The sequence below is a fragment of the Anomalospiza imberbis genome, chromosome 4 (assembly GCF_031753505.1).
Source record: "Anomalospiza imberbis isolate Cuckoo-Finch-1a 21T00152 chromosome 4, ASM3175350v1, whole genome shotgun sequence".
In the NCBI taxonomy this organism is placed as follows: domain Eukaryota; kingdom Metazoa; phylum Chordata; class Aves; order Passeriformes; family Viduidae; genus Anomalospiza; species Anomalospiza imberbis.
In genome coordinates, this window is record NC_089684.1 from 60,953,431 (window position 1) to 60,975,751 (window position 22,321).

At 37.0% G+C, this 22,321-nt stretch overlaps 1 protein-coding gene and 1 long non-coding RNA gene across 2 annotated transcripts; one reads left to right on the forward strand and one right to left on the reverse strand.

Moving 5' to 3' along the window:
* Window positions 1–309: 309 nt before the first annotated feature.
* On the forward strand, window positions 310–21,853 carry PI4K2B (phosphatidylinositol 4-kinase type 2 beta). The gene is made up of 10 exons (XM_068188812.1): window positions 310–681; window positions 4,731–4,888; window positions 9,779–9,979; window positions 10,473–10,604; window positions 11,925–12,078; window positions 13,539–13,606; window positions 14,103–14,199; window positions 16,637–16,770; window positions 17,848–17,907; window positions 20,388–21,853. Exons 1-10 carry the CDS (start codon window positions 393–395, stop codon window positions 20,559–20,561), a joined length of 1,467 nt encoding a protein of 488 aa, XP_068044913.1. The 5' UTR covers window positions 310–392; the 3' UTR covers window positions 20,562–21,853.
* Window positions 11,943–19,402, reverse strand: LOC137473092 (uncharacterized). The gene is made up of 2 exons (XR_010998603.1): window positions 18,826–19,402; window positions 11,943–12,750 (listed from the first exon to the last, which is right to left on the reverse strand). It is a non-coding gene; the product is annotated as an uncharacterized lncRNA (long non-coding RNA).
* Window positions 21,854–22,321: the final 468 nt, after the last annotated feature.

Sequence of the window (22,321 nt, forward strand, 5' to 3'; positions counted from 1 at the left end):
CTCTTATGCTGTTTTTAGGCTTCGTTTTGGAAGTTTGGATGCTGTGCAAAGTTTGGGAAGGGAGAGCAGGTGGCTACGGCAAGTGGTGGCCAAGAGGCAAGCTCGCTCCAGGTGTAGAACTAAGGCGAGTGTCAGGGATGTTTTTGGTGGACGTCCAGCGCTGAAAGCTGCCGTCCGAGCTCCCGGCAGGTCGCTGGCCCGCAGAAGCCCCGGGCGCTGCCGCTGCCGCCGCGGCCCCTTTAAGGCAGGTGGCGGGGCGGGCGCGGGGCCGCGCGCACGCGCGGGGCGGTGCAGCCGCAGCCGGAGCGGCGGGAGCGCCCCGGGAGCGCCCCGAGCCCGCCCGGCCGCGCCGCCGCCTCCTCCCGCCGCGCTCGGCCCCGGCCCGGCCGCCCATGGCGGAGCCGGGCGCGGAGGAGCCCGACGAGCGACTGCTGCTCCTCGTGGAGCCGCCGCCGTCGCCGCCTCAGGCGGAGCTGCCCCGGCGGGGGCCGCAGAGTGCGAGAGCCGCCCCCGGCGGGGCCGTGCGGCAGTGTGGGGAGCCGGGGCTCGAGGAGGTGGAGGACTCGGAGGACTCGGGGCCCGAAGGGGACGGAGAGGACGAGCCTCTCCTGCGGGCGTCGGGTAGCGGCCGCGGGCGGCGAGCGGGCGCCGCCTGGGACAAGGAGCGCCGCGCCGCCGCAGGTACGGCCCGGGGCCGCCGCGCTCGGCGGGACGCGCGGGTCGGGCCGGGCCGCGCCGCTGTGCTTGGGGAGGGCGGCCGCGGGTCTGGGGGCAGAGGCGGCCCCTGCCTCGCTCTGTCCTTCCAGCGAGGCTACAGCAATACCTGTCGGGACTGAAGTGCGCTCGTTGTGCCGTGTCCGACGGCACAGCATCGGTGAGGGGCAGAGGTGTGTTGACCTCTCTAGACGTATGGGCTCGCTGACTGGTAATGAAGGCAAGATGCTGCAAACGGGTAGAAACTCCACTGCTTTGTCCCTGTGTGCAGGCCTGCTCGAACTCCTTTACGTTTTCATGAGTGTCTCCACTGTCGCTTCTCCCCGCTCTCTGTCTGCTGCTGCTTTGTTGGGCCTTGCTTTGTTTCTGTCATGTTGTTTGAAACTCGTGGCTTTGCATGTTTTAAAGACTGCTTTGTGGTGGGACTGGCTGCTGCTTCCTGAACAATTGGCGAAGTGTCAAGTTTTCAGTTTGACTTGCATATCCCACTATTTTTTTTTGTGACCCCCATAGTTTCATCTTGAAAAACAAGTCAGTTTGTTCTTTGTTTTATTCATATGCTCAGTTTGTACCATCACATGCTTTAAGAGTTTTAGATGTGGGCTCTACTGTCATATTTTTGGCTTTCATGAAAATGTATCTTGTTTTTGTATTTTCAAATCAGTTCTTGAAGAGAGAAATACAGTGTGAAAGTCCAGAAATGCAAGAACTTTGTTATTAATTTGAAAACAGATGTAAGCGTCCCCATTATCTAATTCTAAATATACTAGCAAAGTGATAAATCACATGATATTTATTGCTTACTCTCTTTTCTTTAAACTTTCAAGTGTTCTGATTTTGTGCAAGTTTCTATAAAAGTATACATCTAGGATGGGTTTCCTGACAGAAATATGTGGAGTTCTATCACTTCTTTGTTTTTGCTGTTGTAAATATACTGTAGGATTTCTTGCCAGAGACTGGCAATGCTATTTCTTTTGCAACAATGGAGGACTTGGAAAAAATCAAAACAACCCCTCCCCATCAAGTTTAGCAAAAGAAATTGTGCTAATAATTCTATTTCAGTAACTACAGAGAACTTTTACTTGTTTGGCTATAAAGACAGAAAAATCTTGTCTTTTAAGCACTGGTCTCAAGTGTAGTCCATACCTGTAATATAAACATGCCATTAAATGTTAGAGTTTTCCTGCCTTTTTCCTACAAGACTTAAGATCTGCTAAATAGTGCTTGAAGTGAAGTATTTCTAGAAACTTTAAAAAGAAGTTGATGCTTCAGAGAGGAGGCTAGAGCCACAGGTCTTGCACCACTGAAGCAATTGGGATGGTGAATACAGAGTACTACTTGGAATCTGCCCCAAAAGTGTGTAAGAAAATCTCAGAACTGATATTGGTTAAAGCATCTCATCCTTTGTTTCCTTGTCCTTACCTTTTCTGTATGTGTAACCCTTGAAGGTGCAGGATTATTTCATGTGTCAGGTGGAACCAGCATGCACCAGATGTTATTCCTGTGTGTTATTGCAACACAGTGTTTCCTTAATGGAGACTGAATAGGAGAAGATGGAATTGGTTAAAGGACTACCTTTAATCATGTCAATGTTTAAAAAGTATAAATCTAGCTTAGTGCTGAAGGAGTTCATGTTACTCTTGCAAAGTGTATTAGTTTAGATTAGCTTGTGTCATGCTAACTTGATGGAAGAACAGGCTGAGGTGCATACATGGATGATAGCATTTGTATCTTCTTCGGCAAGTCTTCATCATTCCAATACAGCGGCTTCACAAACTTGGGCCTTGTCCAAATTAATGTGAAAAAAAGTTCTCAAGCTTGGTAGTTTGACTGAGTGTGTGAGCCCTGTCTCCTTAGAGGGAGTTTATTAAGAGTAATTTTCAAGAGTAATTGCAAGAGAAACCTTTATTTGTTATAATTGTAAGTCTAGAGACTGTACTAGGAATAAGTTGTGACATAACATGCTTTCTCAGTGGAAAAGTTAATTAAAATAATTTTTAAAAGAGAAACTCACTCAAAAACCCCCAAACCCTGCCACATGCAGTGAATACTATCTTCGATTAATATGGCTTATTTTCATACGGAGAGGGTCGGTAAACTCCTTAAAACTGCTAGTTTCCTTGTCAGCTAAATGTTTTTGTACAGCCACATCACTGTTGTAACATGCTTCCTAGTAGCACAGTAGCAATAATGAACAAATAATGAATTTTAAAAGTTATCTATCTTTTCTTCTTTCAGCATGAAGTGTAATGAGTTTTTTTGGTTTTAATTTATTTTTTATGAAGTTCTTTTATGTTAGAAAGACATGGTTGAATAATTTCCTCAGACAGTGAGACTACTTAGTGGTTCTAGATTATAGAATAAATGCACAGAAATTAAAAAATGACCTCTGAGTCTTCCACACAGTCAACTGCAATCCATGTGATACAAAGTTCATCTGTAGGTTTTCTTCATCTGGAAGATAATTGTGCAGAATGACTTAGCATGGATGTTGCACTTCATTTGGTAACAGTGTAATGCACAACTCTGATTTTGCTTTCACTGACAAAAATATGTACTGGTTGGAGCTCAGTTGTGTGAGGTAATGTAGATGTGTAGAGATAGTTGAGGCTTGGCTGTGAAACAAGAACCACTGATTTAAAATGACTTCTTCCGTAAAAATAAGTTTGGTTTATTTCCGTAACTCATTTAAGTACTTTGTGGCAGGAAAGCCTTTCAACCTCTTCCCTCCCTCTTGTTGTCCTACTCTAAAGTCTTAAAGTGTAGTTTATCACAGCAGTGTTGGCCAAATAGTTAAAACAGATTCTGATCTAATGGGCTGTGGCTGTTGATTCTTAAGAATGATCTGCTGCTAGCTTCAAGGTTTCTCTTCTTTGTTGCCAACTTATACTAAGATTTTCCTATTTTTTAATGTTTTTTGACTGTTTTTGTTTCGAGTCCATGTCATTATTTTAAGTGGTACGTGCAAGCAAGTGCAAATGTTCTAAAAAGCTTCAAAACTGTCCTGGGCTGCAAAAAAAAAATAGTGTTTTTTTTTTTTAATTGTTTATTTGACGCTTCACAAACTGTTGAGTATCTTTTTAGAATAGTTTCTGTGTTGGTTGTCATTCCAGAAGGATGTATATTAAATGTCTATAATTGCTGAAATGGGAACAAAGCAACTTTATCTGTAAATGATGAATTTAGAATAATGTACTGTTTGTTAATGCAGAAATGAGCCCTAATGCACAGGCCCATTAGAATGCACTCAGTGGACGTGTGAAACAATCCTAGCATTAAAAAAGGTATAATAATCTACAGCATCAAAACTTGTGAAGAAATATTTTAAAAATTGAAAAGTCAGTAGTATTCTGGCACCTTCCTTTCTACTTGTCTTTCTAAATGTTTGCATAGATTCCTAGAGTTTGCACAAATGTCTGCCCAGACCTGACTTCTGGGCTGTAGGTAAAGAAATGCTACAAGTTGCTTACAGTGTTTTAAGGCTGGAATGGTGCTGGCCTGCAGTAGTCCCTGCTGTGTTGGTGCTGCTTGTGAGTGCTACATGTAGCAGATTATTCAGTGGATTAACTTCCTTGCATTTTAGCAGATAATAAACATGTTAGCCAAGCTCCTAAATGAATACTACAATACTATTCTAATAGTGGGTAATGGGCAGGACACAAAAGTAAACGTAAAATCTTTCACGCTTTTTTTACTTTTGTGACTTTGAACTTTTTTTTCCCTTATATTTGTTTCATAAATAAATATTAAAAAGAGAAAACCTTGAAAATTTTAAACACTTAGCAGTGGCAGTCTCAAATTTGTTTTTGCAGATTTGGCTGATTTACTTGAAACAAAAAGTTGATTAGACATGGATAAATCAGTGGAAAAGCTTGCACTGATTAAATGGATGAGATTTTTCAGCCTGCTGTTGGATGGGTGTCATCAGGGAAGGCTGTTGGCTTATCAGTGTGTTTGCTTATGCTTAATTTGTAGTACAAGTTGCACTTAAGACTGGTTGTTTTCTTGTTTTTCAGGGCATACAGGACATACTGCAGATATGAATATTTTTTTAGATGATCCCGAATTTGCAGAAATTATTCTGAGAACAGAGCAAGCGATAGAATGTGGAGTTTTTCCAGAAAGAATCTCTCAAGGATCCAGTGGGAGTTACTTTGCTAAGGATCCAAAAGGGGTGAGCATGTTACTGCAAAGTCAGACACACCATCAGCAGCAAGTTGAAAATGGAAATTCAAAAATTCTATCTAGATGCAAATTAATTTAAATAAGTTATTTAATAAGTTATTGTATGTCAAAATTTATTTTGGAAAAATCAATGCAAGTAATACTTAGATTTCTAATTATGTCTTGCTGCATAAGCTAAGGCAAAATAACTTATTTCTGCTGCAGTTTTATCATGTTTTTAATGATGTGGACCAAAGAAAAATTGAAAGAATAAAAGGGGCTCTAACATCTCAAAACAATTCAGGAATTCCCTTGTGCAGAATCTTGTTCTCTGTGTGTTTTAACTGATTTTTGCCCAACTGAGCTCCTGATTTCAGTATGGTTTAAGTTTCTTTAGCTAAGCCTCCTATATTTTTCTCTCTTTTCATGTTAGGTAGCCCTTTATTTAGGTCATGTCTCCTTTCTTGTATATGATTGGTAGATGGGCAAGAAGAGTGATATCATCAAATCTACCTTTTAACTTGTACTTGTCTGCTGAATCTTAGCTGGAAGATTTGGTTTCCCCTCTGCAAGATTTGTTTTTCCCTTCTGTACTTGGTAAATGGTACCTTGAATAGTGATTGTCAGTGAGGTGTCCTAAGGTTACTTTGAGACAGAAGTAATAATTACCTGAATCTCTCTCTTAAAAAGTAACATGTGGTTAGTATTATTTAGTAAGAGGAAATGATGTCTCAGACACACTTTCACATTGTTTTCTTTAAATTAGAAATACTTTACTACTCACCTGTTTCACAAAATAAGACCTCCAAATGCTCAGCTTTTGTTAATTTGTCACATATGATTTTATTTTAAGCTCAATCAACAGCTTTTAGCTCTTAGATAGATGTAGGTGTTCATTAATCCTGAAGATCCCAGTTGTGCTGGAAATGGAATTTGGAACACTTTGAATGCCTAGGTTTTCAGGGCATGTTCGAGATTTTTGTCATTCCCATAACAGTAATTTCCCTTTCACTTAGAAGGTAGAATGGTTTTTGTTTGACTTTTAGTCATATTATTGGTCATTAGAAAATATATTCCTGTTTTGCCAGTTAATTTTCATAGTTGTTTAGTTTGTTTTAATGGCAATTTTCTGGTGATAGTTTTTACACTTTATTGAATAAGTGGTTCTGGTTTATTTTAATAGAGTTACCTGACATTAATGTAAATAAATACATCAATTTATGGTTTTATTTTTATGGAAAGTGGCAGAACCACCCCTTCAAAATCTTCTGAAAACTGCAGTTCATATGTCTGTGTTCCAGGAACATTTGTTAGTAATGCTCCCCTTCATTCTGGTGGAGAAAATAAAAAGGAGGGTCTCTTTCTTTTTGAAACCTGAAGGAAAAAATATCTTCCTGTAATAGCCCATTACATTGTGGGATTCTTGCTATCACATGCAATGCTGTAAATATAAAAACTTCTTCAGAGTTCCATCTTCAGGTCACTCTCTTTTTTTTAATAGCTTAGATCTTTGTAGATTTTCTGGTTGTGTGCTTATATACATGTATTTAAACTTCATGTTCTTTTTAAAGTAGGTTTATATCTTATTTAATATGCAATAGGGAAAAAGTAAGTAGTCAAATACTGGTTTGAATCAATAGTTTTTCAAAAGTTCTGTGCATGATGTATCTAATACAATATTCTAGAATGTCAAGCTAAAAATGCTTTACAACTGATCATGTTGAGTTTTTCTTAATGCTGTGCAATCAAGATTTTTTTTATGCTTAGAAAGTTAGAGAAATCACTAGGGAAAATAAATCATACCATATGTGCAAATCTGTTTTGTCTGAAGCTTATCTGGATTGATTTTGCTGGTTTTTGGTCACTAGCAAATGCCTGAGGTACTCACTGAGCCATGGCAATGGTGAGAGAGTATTTGTGCATCATTTTAGTATAAATATAACCATAGTATTTTGCATGGGCCATATTATTCCTTGTTTCTTATGTGGTGATTTTCTTATTGGTTTTACTTTTCTTTTGCTGTGTTGTTTTTGTTCCTAGTTAAGTTTGTAGTAGTGACTTGCCCTCCTCCTTTATGCAGGTCATTGATTTGAATATAAGTACTTAGGAGAAGCAAAGATTGAGAAGACTGTTTATTTTATATGGTTCAGAAAAAAAATTCGCTGCAAAATATGGCAGTATTTCAGATATGGGACTGTGAGAATTATGATGCTGAGTGCTTAGCAGACTTTAAATTTTGCTTTTATTCTTTGCTTTTGTTCTAGAGCTTATCTATGTTTACTATCCATATTAAAGGTCTGATGAAACTTCATTTTGTCAATAGTGCAAATTTCATATGTAGAATGGATTTCAGATCCTGTTTGAGTATTGCATCATTCCACTTCAGACCGGTTCTGTCACTTGCTTTCTCCTATTCCTCTTGAGTAATCTCCTCTTTCTTATTCTGGGAAGGTGCTCATTAAAGATGTGCTAAGCCTTTTTACTGGTCACCTTCTGAAGTGCCCAAAATGAATACCAAATTACAGATAAAATAAGCTGTTTCCATTAGGTCACTTTATGTGCTGATTTGGTCCTATCAGAAAGATAAACTTCAAATTGCATAACTAAAATTAGCTTTTTGCATTTATTGGCAAAAGTTATATAGTTGCATAGTGAAATGGAGTTCAGTACTTAAGCAGCACTATGACAGAAGGCTTGAATCTGTCTGCATTTGTTGTTCATTGTGTAAGCAATAAATAAAAGACATGGTGTCTGTTACAAATTGTTCTGCAATACGTTCCTGACAGTTTCAACTAATTGCTAGTGTTAATAAAGTCAGTCTATAAATGCATTTTGACTGGCAAAATTAAGAATGGCCTTGATAGCTTGTTCTATAGACAAGTTCTATCGAACTTTTTTGTTCTACTCTGGTCCTCAGCAGCAGTGGCTCTGCAAAGTTTAGCAAAAATCTAACTTGAGCAGAACCTTGGAAACCATATCCAGATTTGGCTGTATAGCACAGTACAGTCCAGGCTGGTAACAGAATGAGCTAAGCTCCTTTATTAAATGGGCACTTACTAGGAACTATTAGCCACAGAGTGATTCAGAAGAGACAATTAAAGGTTTGGCATGTACTTCTAAATACACCACAATGATTCCAAGAAAAGCAAAGCTGCTAGCTTTGTTTTAAGAAGGTAGATACATGTGATTCAATAGGAAAAAATTAAATAACTTTCTAACGATTCTAAACCCAACATTAGGATTTTGACTAAAGTAGTATTGCAAATGCTGTAATTTAAAACTAAAAAAAAAGTAAAGTAATCAAAAACATGCTGGCCTCTCACATTACATAGACTATTTATTGCATTTGTGTAGTCTAAGTCGAATTTTATCAGTGCAAAGGTTTTGAATGCAACCTTAGAATCACAGATAACAGCATACCAAAGCCAAGGGAATTCTTGTCAATTTCTTGCCTGACTCTGTTGATAGGACACTGATTTTATAGTATGAATGCAAATAATAGTATTTTATAACTTAGTTTTCCTTGTATTTAATTGGAATTAATCGAAATAGATGGATGAGACGTACAATGCTATTAATGCCTGGTGTCTTGTGTATTTGTTCACAAACTGAATGAATTAAGTTTTCTATAGTTACTTAGTCTTGGGCAATCTCGGACAAAGCAAGATTGTCTTGGAAACATTGGTTGAAAAAATCTCTAGAAGCTAAACCAGCTGGTCACATCCTCTCCCAAATGCAGCTGAATCAAAAGCTACTGAAGAATACTGCTGGTTTCTGACTGCCAGCAAACATGTTCATGACCTGGGTGTGAATCAGCTTTTAGTGTTGATGCAACAGGAGATAGTGTTTAGCTTATAGAGATACTCACTTTTTTCACTAGTACTAATACTAATATGTGAACATGCTTTTTAAACAGTTGTCCTTAAGTATTTATCATAAAGAACTTGATTTACTTGCCATTGTCCAGTGAGAGAGGATGAAGATGCAGCATTTGTATAGCATTCCACTTGAGCTACTGAAGAGTCATTATGAGAACTTTATGTATTAGACCAAAGTTTATCACAGACAATTGAAAGGTTATATATTTTAATGTGGTAATAACCCAGTGGATTGAGAAATACAAATACAGAACCCTGTGTAGAAGGCATCTTGAGAAATTGCCAATTTAATGCTTGTGCTGTGGAGCAGCATTGTTTTTAACAAAACTCTTGAGGAATGTCTAACTAACCTTTTGTTAGTTGCACCCTGTTTTGGAGACTGCAGAACTTGGCTGTCTGTTCCAGTCTCGAGCTGCATTTAAGTTTCTAAAGGATTTCTTTTTTTGCAGCTTATCTGCTGGGTTTTAACCTTGTCATATTTTGTGCTTATTATCCTTTTTTTTCCAGCTTTTTCCAGTTTAATAACGGATTTCTTGATTTCTTGTTTAAAATTGGACACAGGGCTCTGACTAATTTCAGGATTTACTCTGTGTCTTTAATGTAAATGATGGCTGATGGTCATTTTGATCCAATCAAATTCAGGGTAATAAGAAAAATAGATTTAAAGAAAATAAATTGTTGATTTTTAGTGTTCTATTAAGAACTTAAGATAAATATGTATATGTTTTAAAATGCAGTCCTTTTGAGTTTTGACAAAATGTTTTGAAAAAGTAAATGTTTGTTTGGATTTTCTCTTATGAAGAGCTTATTTTGAATTTACACTAATCCTAAAGAAGCAATTCATGATAAATTTATTTGGAATTCAATTTTATTAGTTGTGTTATTTCACCATCTAAAAATAGCAACTGTAAAATGCATTGGATAGGATTTAAACAATATTTTAAAATAACTAATTTTAATACTAATTTTAATATTTTGCAACTCAAAGTGCTCATATTTTAATTTTATATTATTTACTTTAGAAAATTATTGGAGTGTTCAAACCAAAATCTGAAGAGCCTTATGGACATCTAAATCCAAAATGGACCAAATATTTTCACAAAGTTTGTTGTCCTTGCTGCTTTGGCAGAGGCTGCCTCGTTCCAAATCAGGGATATCTCTCTGAAGCTGGTGCCTGTCTTGTGGATGAGAAGCTGGGGCTTGGAGTTGTACCTAAAACTAAGGTAAAAGTTAAACCCTGTAAATTACTGAATTAAAAAAAAAAGCCAACATATTTGTCAGTGTCTGAACTGTGGTTGTGTAGATAGCCTTGTATATCATTTGTTATTTATAAGTAATTTATAAACTATTGCAAGTACAAAGGCACAGTAGTTTGATGTAGAATAAGTGACTGTGATTTTTGATTTAATGGATAATTTTGAGATCTGAATTGAATCTTTTCTTTGGAGCCACTTTTTAACATTTTCCGATACCTTTTGTGCCTCACGTTTTGGTGAGATTCCAGTTGCAAAAATCAGCATGTAAAATTTCCATTTTTGTTTGGGATATGTAAAATAGAGAATAGTCACCTTGTCACGTAAAATTTATCTGTTGAAAATGCCTGCTGCTTGCTTCTTATTTTTTAATTTTTTTATACAGCTGAGGATAACATGAACTGTAAATTTACAATTGAAAAAATGAAGAATTCTGAGCTGTGTATAACTTTCATATTTTAAGGTTGTCTGGCTTGTCAGTGAGACCTTTAATTACAGTGCAATAGATCGTGCAAAGTCAAGAGGAAAAAAATATGCTTTAGAGAAAGTGCCAAAAGTTGCTAAAAAATTTAATCGAATTGGACTACCTCCTAAGGTAAGATCAAAAATAAGTAATTTGTGCACTTCCTGATTCTTACATAAAACTTTTTTTTTTTTAAAGGGCATTTATAAGTCGCTTCAATGGTAAAAGAAAAAAACTTGCTGCTTGTTGAAAACTGTCTGAAATTTGATACAACTGTTTCCATGCAACATGTATCCACTCTGTCATCATTCCTTCTTTTGAACTGTATTAATGATCTTTTCACTTTTTCTTTCAGTTAACAGTCCAATTTCCTGCTGGAGTAGTAACATATTAATTGTTATAAATCTCACTTTTGCTCTATTGATTGCTTTCTACCTGTCCTTTCAGTGTCATGTTTTGATGTTGTCAGTCTGTTTTTTCCCTGCAGTTTATCTAATTTTTAAATTTTTTAATGATTTTTTTTTTTATTTTATATTGTTTTATTCTTCTGAGTACCCTGCTGTTGTGTTCTTCCTCTCTCCCTTTTGTCTTATGTGAAGACTACACTGACTAAAAACCTCACATCTTTCTTGCCTAATGAGCCTCACTGCATCCCCAGAATATCATTACAGTGTTCTAATCCTAAGCTTTTAAAACACCGGTTACGTACAGTGTGGGTAATCCACGTGTGGCAGTTCCCAGCAGTTTAGATCCACGTGATGTGAGTTGTACAAGCTTTTATGAGCGTGGTTATTCCACATGCTATGAGTTTACCTATCTGCATTTTATTTCTCAAATCTAAGTTCTTGAATTTCAATCTTGAGCACCTTTCACATATGTATGGAGCTTATGCCAGCTCTCATGTTCTTCCTTGGACTCTTTTGGGAAATGTATTTCAGTTATTTTTTGCAAAAAACATCTGTTTTGAAGAAAGTGGTTAATGCTGCTGTTCTTCTAGTGAAGTTTTAAGGCTTTACAGAGAGGAAGATTTTTCTCTTGTAATTTTTAGTCAATGTTCTCTGATCTATTGAAACAAGTGTTTCCAATGAAAGAGAACAGGTGTTACTTATTTCTCTCTGTTTCATATACTTCTTGTAATACTAACTGTTCATTTGCACTGAGCTGCTTTGCTATATTTTATTCCTGGTAAACTCACTGAGTATTTAAACAAATATTTAAAAAAAACCACCACCAGAACCCCCAGAAACCCATTCTCACATGATTTGACTCTTACCTTTTTTAAAAATATAGGAATGAAAGACAAATTTATTTATTATTTAATTTAATGTTTTAGTGTCATACTTCCTGTGCTCTGAACTTTGAAAGTATATAATGAATTTTTCTGTTAATGTTGAGATTACTTATGTGGTCTACCCATGTGCATTTTCCAAATGCAGTTTCTTAACATTTTAGGTTGGCTCCTTCCAGCTATTTGTTGAAGGATATAAGGAAGCTGACTACTGGCTCAGGAAGTTTGAAGCTGATCCTTTACCTGAGAACACAAGGAAAGAATTTCAGTCACAGTTTGAAAGACTGGTTATCTTGGATTATGTCATCAGAAATACAGGTATTTGTTAGTATCTCTTGGTATTTATCTATTTTTGTGAGGCAGAAAGCAATGCTGCCTGAAAGCTGGAGCTTAAGGATTTTAGTGCATTTCAGATGCTTTTCTCACGATTGAAGGCCATAAAGATGCAATTTAAATAAAAAAAAAATTACTTTGGATTAATGCATTAAATATTGCAGTACAAAAACAGTCCAAACAACTCTTTGATTGTTGCTCACTATTTTTGAGCAATGTGAGGAGTCAAGAACAAATGCTTTCATTGGGCTTTAATTCTGTGCATAGTCCATTTTCTGTTTTCCCCGATTAGGATAAAGGATGGTGAGGTTTCAGGACACATAAGAAAAGGCATGACTACAATTCCTTTTATTCTAAACTGGAGCTGATAATAGCAGTTTCACACCAGCTTAGAACAGTTCATATTTATTCTGTAGGCACTGAGGCACCACTGCAATGTGTACCTGTCAGTTCTCCTGCACTCTTGTTTTTATCAGTTACGAGCTGGGATTCTTCTATTACCTGTGTAGGTGAATTACTTCTTCAGGAATTCAAAGGCAGTGTTATGTTTAAAATATTTACTTTTCTGTTTTGGCAGAGGTAGACATCTTTGCTTTTCTTCTGACATACCAGGTCTAACTTATTTTCCTTTTCTCAAATTCTCTTTTTAGAAGCAAACTAGAAAGAAAGTTTCATAAGAACGTAATACTTGCTAGCTGTTTTTTGACATTCTTTAAGTTGTGAAGCAAATTCTCAAAATGCAAAACCTCATTACATGGATGATTTTACCTTCATCTAATATATCTAATCATAATAGAACATGAAAATATGATGATGATTAGACTGAAGGGAGCACCATTTGTAGGAGAAGGTCCTACAAATCCGTGCAGTCATTCTCTGTCTGAAGGACCTTCTCAGAGTGTTTAATCTCACAATTTTGTCTGAACCATGTAGGCATTTTCAGTTTCTTGCCCTTCTGTTCAGTTTTGCCCCTTCTCCATCTTCGGAGAGTCTGTTTTCTCCATGTAGTCAAAGGTCACATTATCTACAATTTTGGAGGCCTTCTCCATTTCCTCATCACTATTAAAACAAGCTTACAAATTAAGTCATCCGGGTCTGATAGTGTTTTCCTCAGGAAAAATGCACACCACAACCAATCTTTCTGCATAAAACATATGAAGATAGTTTCTTTCAGCCTTTTTGATATTTTGCTGCATATTCAGCCAGTTGGGGAACCTAAAGAAGTAATACATACCTAGGAACACATGGTAAATTTGGTATTTCCACTGAATTGGTTGCCTGTACATTTCAGTAAAACTAAACCACATGTGATGGGAAAAACTTTTTTTGAACAGTTTTGTCTAACTCCATGGGTAAAGTGTCAGTTTACAATATTGTTGTATGTCACTCTAGGTGATTATTTTTTAATAAATGACATGTTGTGACATGCATTTTCCTCTTTAAAGACAGAGGTAACGACAACTGGTTAGTCAGGTACGAAAAACAAGATGATGGACTTGATCTGTCAGATAAGGTAAGAGAATTGTACTCTGAAAGTTATATTCTTTAAATTGTTTCATTTTGTAACTTGGTCTTGCTGGAGATTTAGGGCATATCCTTAATCTTGGTGCGTGGTCTCAAGAAATATAACTACAAATTATTGTAGGCAAAATGAGTGGAAAAGCTATTTTGATTAGACTAGGTAGAACAGTGCTAGAAATTATTTTTATTGTTCTGTATTTTTCTCTACTAGCTTGGGCTATAATAAGAGTAACAATGTCCACTGTTGCTCAGGTACATTTCTTCATCCCTTTGTGCTCTGCCTATCTTGTGTCTGGGGAAGAGCTTCTCTTTAATGGTAGTAGAGTAAGAAATTACACAAGGTGGAATTTATTTGGATACTGCTTTATATTGTTTAAGTTGAATTTAACCAGTGAAGCTACAAAGTGTATTATTTAGTGTTTTTAATGTGTTTTGCTGTTTGTGTAAGCACGTGAATATCACTTACTTCTTGAATATTCCTTCTGTAGGACAGTCAATGGACTATAACTAAAGAATCTATTAAAATTGCTGCAATTGACAACGGTTTAGCATTTCCTTTTAAGCATCCTGATGAGTGGAGGGCATGTAAGTACTGCATTCTTCAATCATTTTCCTTTTGGGAGTGTAACTCCCAAAGAAGTAATTTTTATTTGTGTTGTTGTAGTAAGGAGCTAAGAAATCATCACTGTAGCTATATATTGAATTTTAAAACAATGTACTCTTCTTCAGAAAGTTAGCAACAAATGCCATTTTTGCAATGGCATATATGATTTGGTTCTTGTTCATATTTTTTACCTTTAGACAATATTAATACATGGACACTCATAAACCTAGTACTGTATGTACTGGTGGAATTGGAAGAATTTAGCAGTATGTTTCTCACACAGGTTTTCTTGAAAAACATAGTGGAAAATAACTTGATTGCAAAGATTTGCAAGTTGTCCCTCTGTTGGCCAAATTTTTATTTCAAAATGAAAGATACTGTTGTAGGTGGACAAGTAGGCAGGTTGTTTTTTCTTGTTTTCATCTTTAGCTTACTTTGTAGAAGTTAATATTTAGTTAGTCAATTTTCCATGTGCTTGAAAATACTGTTAAAATGAGGTTGGTTATGGCCACATCTCTGACTACTTATCATTAGGAAGGAAGAGCCCAACAGGGCTTGCAGTGATTTCTGTGGGCTATTATCCAGTCAGGTAATTCTGGTAGTTAAGTTTGGGCTAGTTATGCTCTCAAAAGACTGGTTAAGTACTCCCCCCAGAGCTCTCTGCAGTCTCTATCTTGATACTAAATAGATGTTGTCCTGTATATCTCTTGGCTACAGTCACTTCTGGAGCTGTTCTAAAGACACAGCAATTATTGCTTATTTTATGCTATCTTTACTTCAGCATCAAAAAGAATAAACTTGTATGATCCTTTAGAATTCTTTTGCAGATGGACAGGTGTGTGATAGTTTTGTCAATGTAAACTTGTAGCATTATTTTTACAAATTGCAGTCTCTCACCCCCTAGAGCATGGTTTTGATGATTAGAGCTACTGGGTCACTGAGGATAACCTTCTCAAAGCCAGAGAGCAGCATTTGCAAAAGGCAGCAAGTTGGTCTGGCATGGCTGAACAGGGAAATCCTGACTGAATTGGGATGCAAAATTTAAGTAAATTTTTTAAAAAAAGGGAAGATGTGGAGACGTCCCTGAAAAAATAGAGACTTTTTCCAAAAGTGCAAGAATGGAGTTAGGAATGTTGAAGCTCAGCTGAACTACGGAGGACATAAAGAGCAAGAAGAAAGGACTGGGTAAATTAGAAGTGAGAGTGGGACTGAAGAAAAGGGCAGCAAAGACATAAAGACATAAGAAAGAACAAGTTAGTCAATGCTGACTTAGCCTCAGTTTCCACTTGTAAGATTTGCTGTCTGGCTCTTGGATCTCAAAGCTCATAAGTAGAGCCCCTGGGAATGAATCCCCAAAGCAGAAGAAAGGGAGCATTTAAGGAAGATGGTGATAAGGAAGTTCATAGGAGTAGATGGGATGCAGTGGAAACAGTGGCAGCTGGCTGATGCTGTTTGTAATGCAGTTTCCTCATCACTCTTGAAACACTTTAGTAATGTGAGAGGTTGCTTCAGTCTCCATGAAGACTGTGGAATGAATCATCCTGGAAGTTGTGTTCAGGCACAAGAAAAACAAAGTGGTGATGGGGAAGCCAGCATGGATTTACCAAGGACAAACTGTGCTTGATAACTAGGCAGCTTTTAATGACGACTGCTTCAGTGACTGAGGGGAGGGCAGTGAATACTGATTTTTTTTTTTTTTTTTTCCTTGACTTTGGCAAGGACTTTTTCATGCTCTGTCATAGTATTGTAGGGAAACGTGAGATACGAATGTGAACTATGGGGAAAACTGGCTGGACTGTCAGCCTCAAAGGGCTGTGGGCAATTGTGAGGAAGTTTAGGGGGTGGCCTGCTGCTAGTGGCTTTCCTCAGCTCCTGTAATTAATAGTTTGGTGTCTTGTTTAACATCTGGTAACATTAATTGCTTTTGCAATATAATTTGATAAAAGTTGTCTAATAGCAATTACATGAAAAGTTATGAATGCTTTTCTTTCAACTTTCTTAGAAAAAGGCATTTAAAAAAATTAAAATATATCAAAAATAGTAACTTTGTTAATTCTTCCATATGAGTCAAATACCTTAAAGATTTCTATTTGATTGCAGCTATTACTTTACGCCAAAGGAAACTGCCTTACTAAACTAGGGAAGGCCTCGACTGTTGCTTACCATGTTTAATTTATATACCTGTTTTACTTATTGCTTTAACTAGATATTTATTGCTTAATATAGTTCACTGTTTGAAAAAAAAAGTGGCTTAGCAGTTGTAAAGCTGCTCTGGTAACTGTAGCCAAAAGGGATGTGTGGGGTAACAATGTTTGGAAAAAGGGGTGTTACTGAGAACTTGCAGTAGGCGGTAGAGGACTCGACTCAGAATTTAATTTTTGGTTGTTTGTCATTAAGTGCATTGTTTTTCTGCTTTAGATCCCTTTCACTGGGCTTGGCTTCCTCAAGCAAAAGTTCCTTTCTCTCAGGAGACCAGAGACCTAGTTCTTCCTCGCCTTTCTGATATGAACTTTGTACAGGACCTTTGTGAAGACCTTTATGAGCTATTTAAGGTGAATCAAGTGCTTCTTTGAATTGACTGTTACTGAAGTAGCTGATACTTGTAATGGGACAGTTACATTCATTAATGGAACAACCATCTATCTGCTGAATGCCAGGATACTGTGCTATTTTACCTTTAACACTGGCATGGTAGAAAGGGTTTATGTAATTATAAGGAAACTGTCACCAATGTGGTTAATTGATAGTAATTAGCTCATCTGAAAACATAAATTAATTATTCTATATCTAAGTTTCACAAAATCAATTAAAGCCAGTTTACTCTTACATCACAGATCTGTGTAAAAACAGCATTTAACATACCTATGTGGTGTGTATACACTTAAACTGTAGCAGTGGGGAAATAATCTATTTAACATAACTTAAAGTACCTCCATAACTTTCACATACTTAATTTTATATGCATATATTGTGCTAAGCTGCTGCTGAAATCTTGATCATATTGAAAGTTAAACTCACTTTAAAGATACTGAAACTGTCTACAGTATTGACATGTAAAGAGTGTTCTTCTCTAAAACATTTTGTTAACATTTGTGTCAGACGTTCAAGTGAAATAATCCAACTAAGGATTGAAAGAATTGGATATTTTAAACTTTTAATGAAAATGCACTGTAATGTCAAAACTAGATCCTGAAACACATTTTTGCTACATTTGCATTTTCAACTCATTTGTGTTCAAAATGCCTCTGGGTTTGTTAGTTAAGTATTGTTAAATCTGAAGGAGGAAGTATTTTTCTGCTGGAGTCATCATGAGAGAAAGAGCACTGTAACCTGTGATAATATTAAGCCTGGTATAATACCTGTTGGTATTTACCAATGCCCAAAATGGTATCCACTGATGTATTTTATTTTATGAGGTGGAACAGTCTTCATTTTCACATATGTAAACTTGATGCAATAAATTGACCTTTTTGTGATTCATACTAGCATTTAATTTGAAGCTTTCAAAAATTATTATAGTGTGAGTAAATATGAATATGCATATTATGATATTGATGAATTTGCATGCTAAATATATAGCAAAAAATAAATGGGTTATTTACTCTAAACTGTTTGTTTTCTAAATAAAGACTGACAAAGGATTTGACAAGGCTACTTTTGAAAACCAGATGTCTGTTATGAGGGGGCAGGTAAGACTGCTTTTTTACATTTTTATTTATGTATTTAATTTGTCATCATTCCTCAGCTGCTTTCTTTAGAGCTACAAAAAATAACTCCTATTACACTGAACGACATTTGAAGGTATTTTCATCTGAGAAGACTAAATTTCTAGAGTTTGTTCTTATTTGTGGATAGATAAAACAGCAGAAAGTTTATGCTGTTTTTTTTATTTTTACAGAAAATGCTTTTATTCTAATTCCGTTTTATTGTTTTTGTGGGGGATGGAGAGGACTTAACTGTAGATTCTTAGCAGGTATTTAAAAAATGAAAAAGAATCATAAGTTTGGATGGAAAATTTGATGTCTATTTCATTATGTTATTAAAATAAATGTGACTTTATTTTAGAGGGTTGACATGATTATTGAAAGTAATAATAAATAATAATAAAATTTCTTCATCCTATCAAATGTTGAAACCATACTTCAAAACAGTCCAGCCATTTTCAGGTTAGAGATTTTATCATATTTAAATGCTGGGCTTGTTTTGTTTTGTTTTCTGGGTTTTTTGTGGTTTTTTTAAACACTAAGAGAGGAGGATATTTCTCTGTTTCCTCCTATTTTACAATTTGACTGGTGTGAAATACTAGAGAAAAAGTTTTAGCTAAGAACAAATTTAGTTCATTGTAGGTATAAAATAGTGATTTCTGCAAGTGTAAGGCAATTGAACTAGGCAAATTAATAGTTCTATTTGCCCTGAATTTATTGAAACTTAGTGTTCATAAATTCAACACCTATAGTTTTAAGACAATTCCTACAGTGTCTTAATTCCATGTTTTCTCTGTAGAATTTCCTATATCAAGAGGTACCTCGCACAAGACTGCAGCTCTGCTTAGTCAAACATAATCCCATCTTTTGTGTGGTAGCTAAAAGACAGCAAACCTTACTTACTAAATTGAATTATAGGAGTTGTATCTGAAATAACTCTTCTGAGAAGTTTGTGTAGTCATTGGAAGGTGGGTTCTTGTACTCATGCATCCTAAGCTGTATTAAGTAGCTTTTTTTCTGATGAGACAATTGGCTTCAAGGAATCTGTTATTTAACAAAACACTTGAGCAAAAACATGGTTGATATAATTGAGAGTGATGTAGCTGAGGTTGTCAGAATTAATTTTCCACTATAAAGGCTGCATCTGGACCCTTTCTTCACACACTGTCCCTCTGGTGGATTTTAGCATATATTTGTTTTAGTTTTGGGGTTTTGTTTACCTCTCTCTAACTATATAAGAGTGTGTTTCACTGTGGGAAATGTCAGGTTTTCAGGCAGGGAAGAAATGTAGATAATGAATAATCCTTGGATGCAGTTGGAAACACATTGGCAAACAATGGCTTTTAGCACGGATTTAAAACTTGTTTTTGGTGTAAAACCAAAGTATGTTACAGGACATTATAGAAGACTTGGCTATCCAGATCACATGCTAAGGGGTTCATTCAGTTTGGATGAATTTGCAATATATCCAAAACATCTAAATACATCCTTAAAAATTAGAAAATGAAGAATCTAGATAAAGAAACTGTAGGGAAACATATCTTGCATGGAAGAGTCAAGGTCTTTAAATCTAAGATACCAAACATAGTTAGAATCCTATTTCTGTGAGGTGTAGGAAAAATTTTGGGAAGGGTTTCAAACCCCAAAGAAACAGTTCTCTCAAGAATGTGGAGTCTAAGCAATGGGTAACACATCTACAAAGGGTTGCCTTAGAACTTTGAGAATGCAAATGTCAAGTGCAGTTGCCAGCAGAACCAAATTGCAGCAAATAATGCAAAAGACTTTGTTAGGGTTCTTTGGCCATAAAGAGGAGAAGAAGCAGAGGATCAGTCTTACAAGGAAGAAAGGAACATTGTGCATGGGAAAAAAAGCTTGATATTAAGGATAATGCAAATGTATCACTAGAGCTAAATTGAATAGTTGCCTCAGTTTTCAGCAGGATAACACTGAACACAGAGTAGGTTATGAGAGCAGTCTGTGAGCACTGAAGTTTTGGAAGAAAGATAACGGACTCCTGGGAGCTGAGCGCTGAATTTGGGTCTTAGCACTGGGTTTGGTATGAGCTAGTTTTATGGCTTCATATCTTCTGATATGAAAATAATTTGTAACCTAAACTGCTGGTACATCCTATGTTAAATCATATTGATGGCTTGCTTACAGGTATTTTTTTCACTAAAGGTGCAATGCTTTTAAGAGATGTGCTAAATTTAAAATGCTCTTAGAATTTTCTGAAAATTTGAAGAGGACTGCATGAAACAGTCAGGAAGAGAATGGAGGGGTAGACAGCAGTAGGATGTATTTATGTTACCAAATAAATAAAATATTCCTACTTGCAATAGATATATTTTGAAATGAATTTATTCAGCAGTATAGTCCTCTACAGAACTGATTGAAGAGTGGCATCTAAAATGATAACCACGGTTTTATTTGTGGACCCTAACCTTACCTGCTTTTACTCTTTTTAGATACTGAACCTTACTCAGGCATTAAAGGATGAAAAGAGTCCCATTCAGCTTGTTCAGATGCCACGTGTGATTGTAGAGCGAAGTAGCACTGGAAGTCAGGGCCGAATTGTTCATCTGGGTAATGCATTCACACAGACCTTTCATAGCAGGAAGCCTTTCTTTTCCTCCTGGTAGCAACACAAATACATGGGAAGAGTAAGTTTCTCTTAACTTTAGAAAGCTACTTTTGTATAAAGGCTCCGCAATAATGTACTTCTGCTGTATACCAAGAGCTCTGACTGCCAACACCTCAGAACTTAAATTCTAAAGACTTAAGAAATGTTTTTTGAATGTAATAAAAGTTTACAATTTTTGTGTCAAAATTGTGAATTCTTATGTCAGGGAATGAAAAGAATTTGTCCATACTGTATTTTTATAGGCTAAACTAATGTATTCTGGATAAGGGAAGACAATTTGCATATGCTGAGAAACTAATTTTGAGTACAATAGGAATTTTTTGTTTAATATAAATGTGAGAATCCATACACTATAAATTTCTTTTTATATGGCCTTTAAAAAAAAAAAAGTTTAGAATGTTATCTTTGATTGTGAAAAAGCTTTTCCTTGGAATTTATTCTTGGTATTTTAAACTGGTTATAGATTTTTGTAGACTAGTTACTTGAAAAGTCATGCACTTAAAAAGAAAAAAATCAATCTGTCATTGAAATACAAATTAAAGAAAGGGAGCAGGGGGGGGAAATGCTCCAAGTAGGCTTTTTTTGCACACAGGGACCAAAAATAGTTAAATAGTTGAATTACAGCAAAATTCAACCCAAGTAAATACACAGTTTCTACTGTGACAAAATACACTGAGTGTATGTTTCAGAGGTTGAAATTTCACTGTAGTGTCTGGCACTTGTATATTTAAGCACATACATGGAAATCCGTGATATTTCTTTGGAGATGCATCACGATGAAGGAATTGAATTGCGCCATGTTGTTTCAGGTTTGTTTTGCCATTCGTGTAAAAATGTGTTCATCACTTGTCACCGGAGTGGTTCTTCTGCTAATGAAAGAGGCACTAATGTGTTCATCACAAAGCCAGTCTGCCTTCTAAATTTCTAGCTAAACACAGTTGGTTTGTGTTTCTTTTTGACTGGAATGAAAAAAGAACAAAAAGCTGGAATACCTACAGCACAGAGAATTACTTTTGTGCCCTGAATAATGTTGTGCTCACCTGCCAATTGCCATTTGCATTTATGTTTAAGTTACCAGGTTTCAGACTTGACAGTCATGTTTCTAGGTCTGTGACTTATGTAATGTGGTAAATATTTTTCTTTTAATAATTTTCTGGACATCTAAGACTGGGAAGGGGAGAAAGATTGCTGCTTTTATGAAACCTTCAGTATTTCAGACATTGCTGTATTTTGTAATTCTAAGCAATATTGTTGAACTCGGAAATAATAAAATGCTTGTATTTTATATAATTTTGAGTGGATGTGAATATTATTAATGTAGTGTGTCAGCAACTTCAACTACCTGAAATGTTTAAGCCTTAAATGTAGAGCACGGTGGGGTGCAGTTCCAAAGGGAAATGCCTGGATGAGCTCAGTTGTTTCTGTCCGAAGAGTTTATTAAAAAATGGCGCTGTCCCGCTGCCCCGCGGCTCGGGGCTGCCGCTGGGGGCCGCCGTGCCGCTGGGGGCCGCCGTGCCGCGCCGTGCCGCCGGGGGGCGCCGCGCCCCTGGGGGGCGCCGCGCCCCTGGGGGGCGCCGTGCCGCCGGGGGGCGCCGCGCCGCTGGGGGGCGCCGCGCCGCGCCGTGCCGCTGGGGGGCGCCGTGCCGCTGGGGGCCGCCGTGCCGCCGGGGGGCGCCGCGCCGCGCCGCGCCGCGCCGCCGGGGGCCGCCGTGCCGCCGGGGGGCGCCGTGCCGCCGGGGGGCGCCGTGCCGCTGGGGC

Excerpts from the sequence above, each read along its gene's own strand:
- PI4K2B (XM_068188812.1), top strand. The coding sequence starts at position 393 with ATGGCGGAGCCGGGCGCGGAGGAGCCCGACGAGCGACTGCTGCTCCTC. Across the intron at positions 682-4,730 it reads GGAGCGCCGCGCCGCCGCAG|GGCATACAGGACATACTGCA; the intron begins GTACGGCCCGGG and ends CTTGTTTTTCAG. Across the intron at positions 4,889-9,778 it reads TTGCTAAGGATCCAAAAGGG|AAAATTATTGGAGTGTTCAA; the intron begins GTGAGCATGTTA and ends TATTTACTTTAG.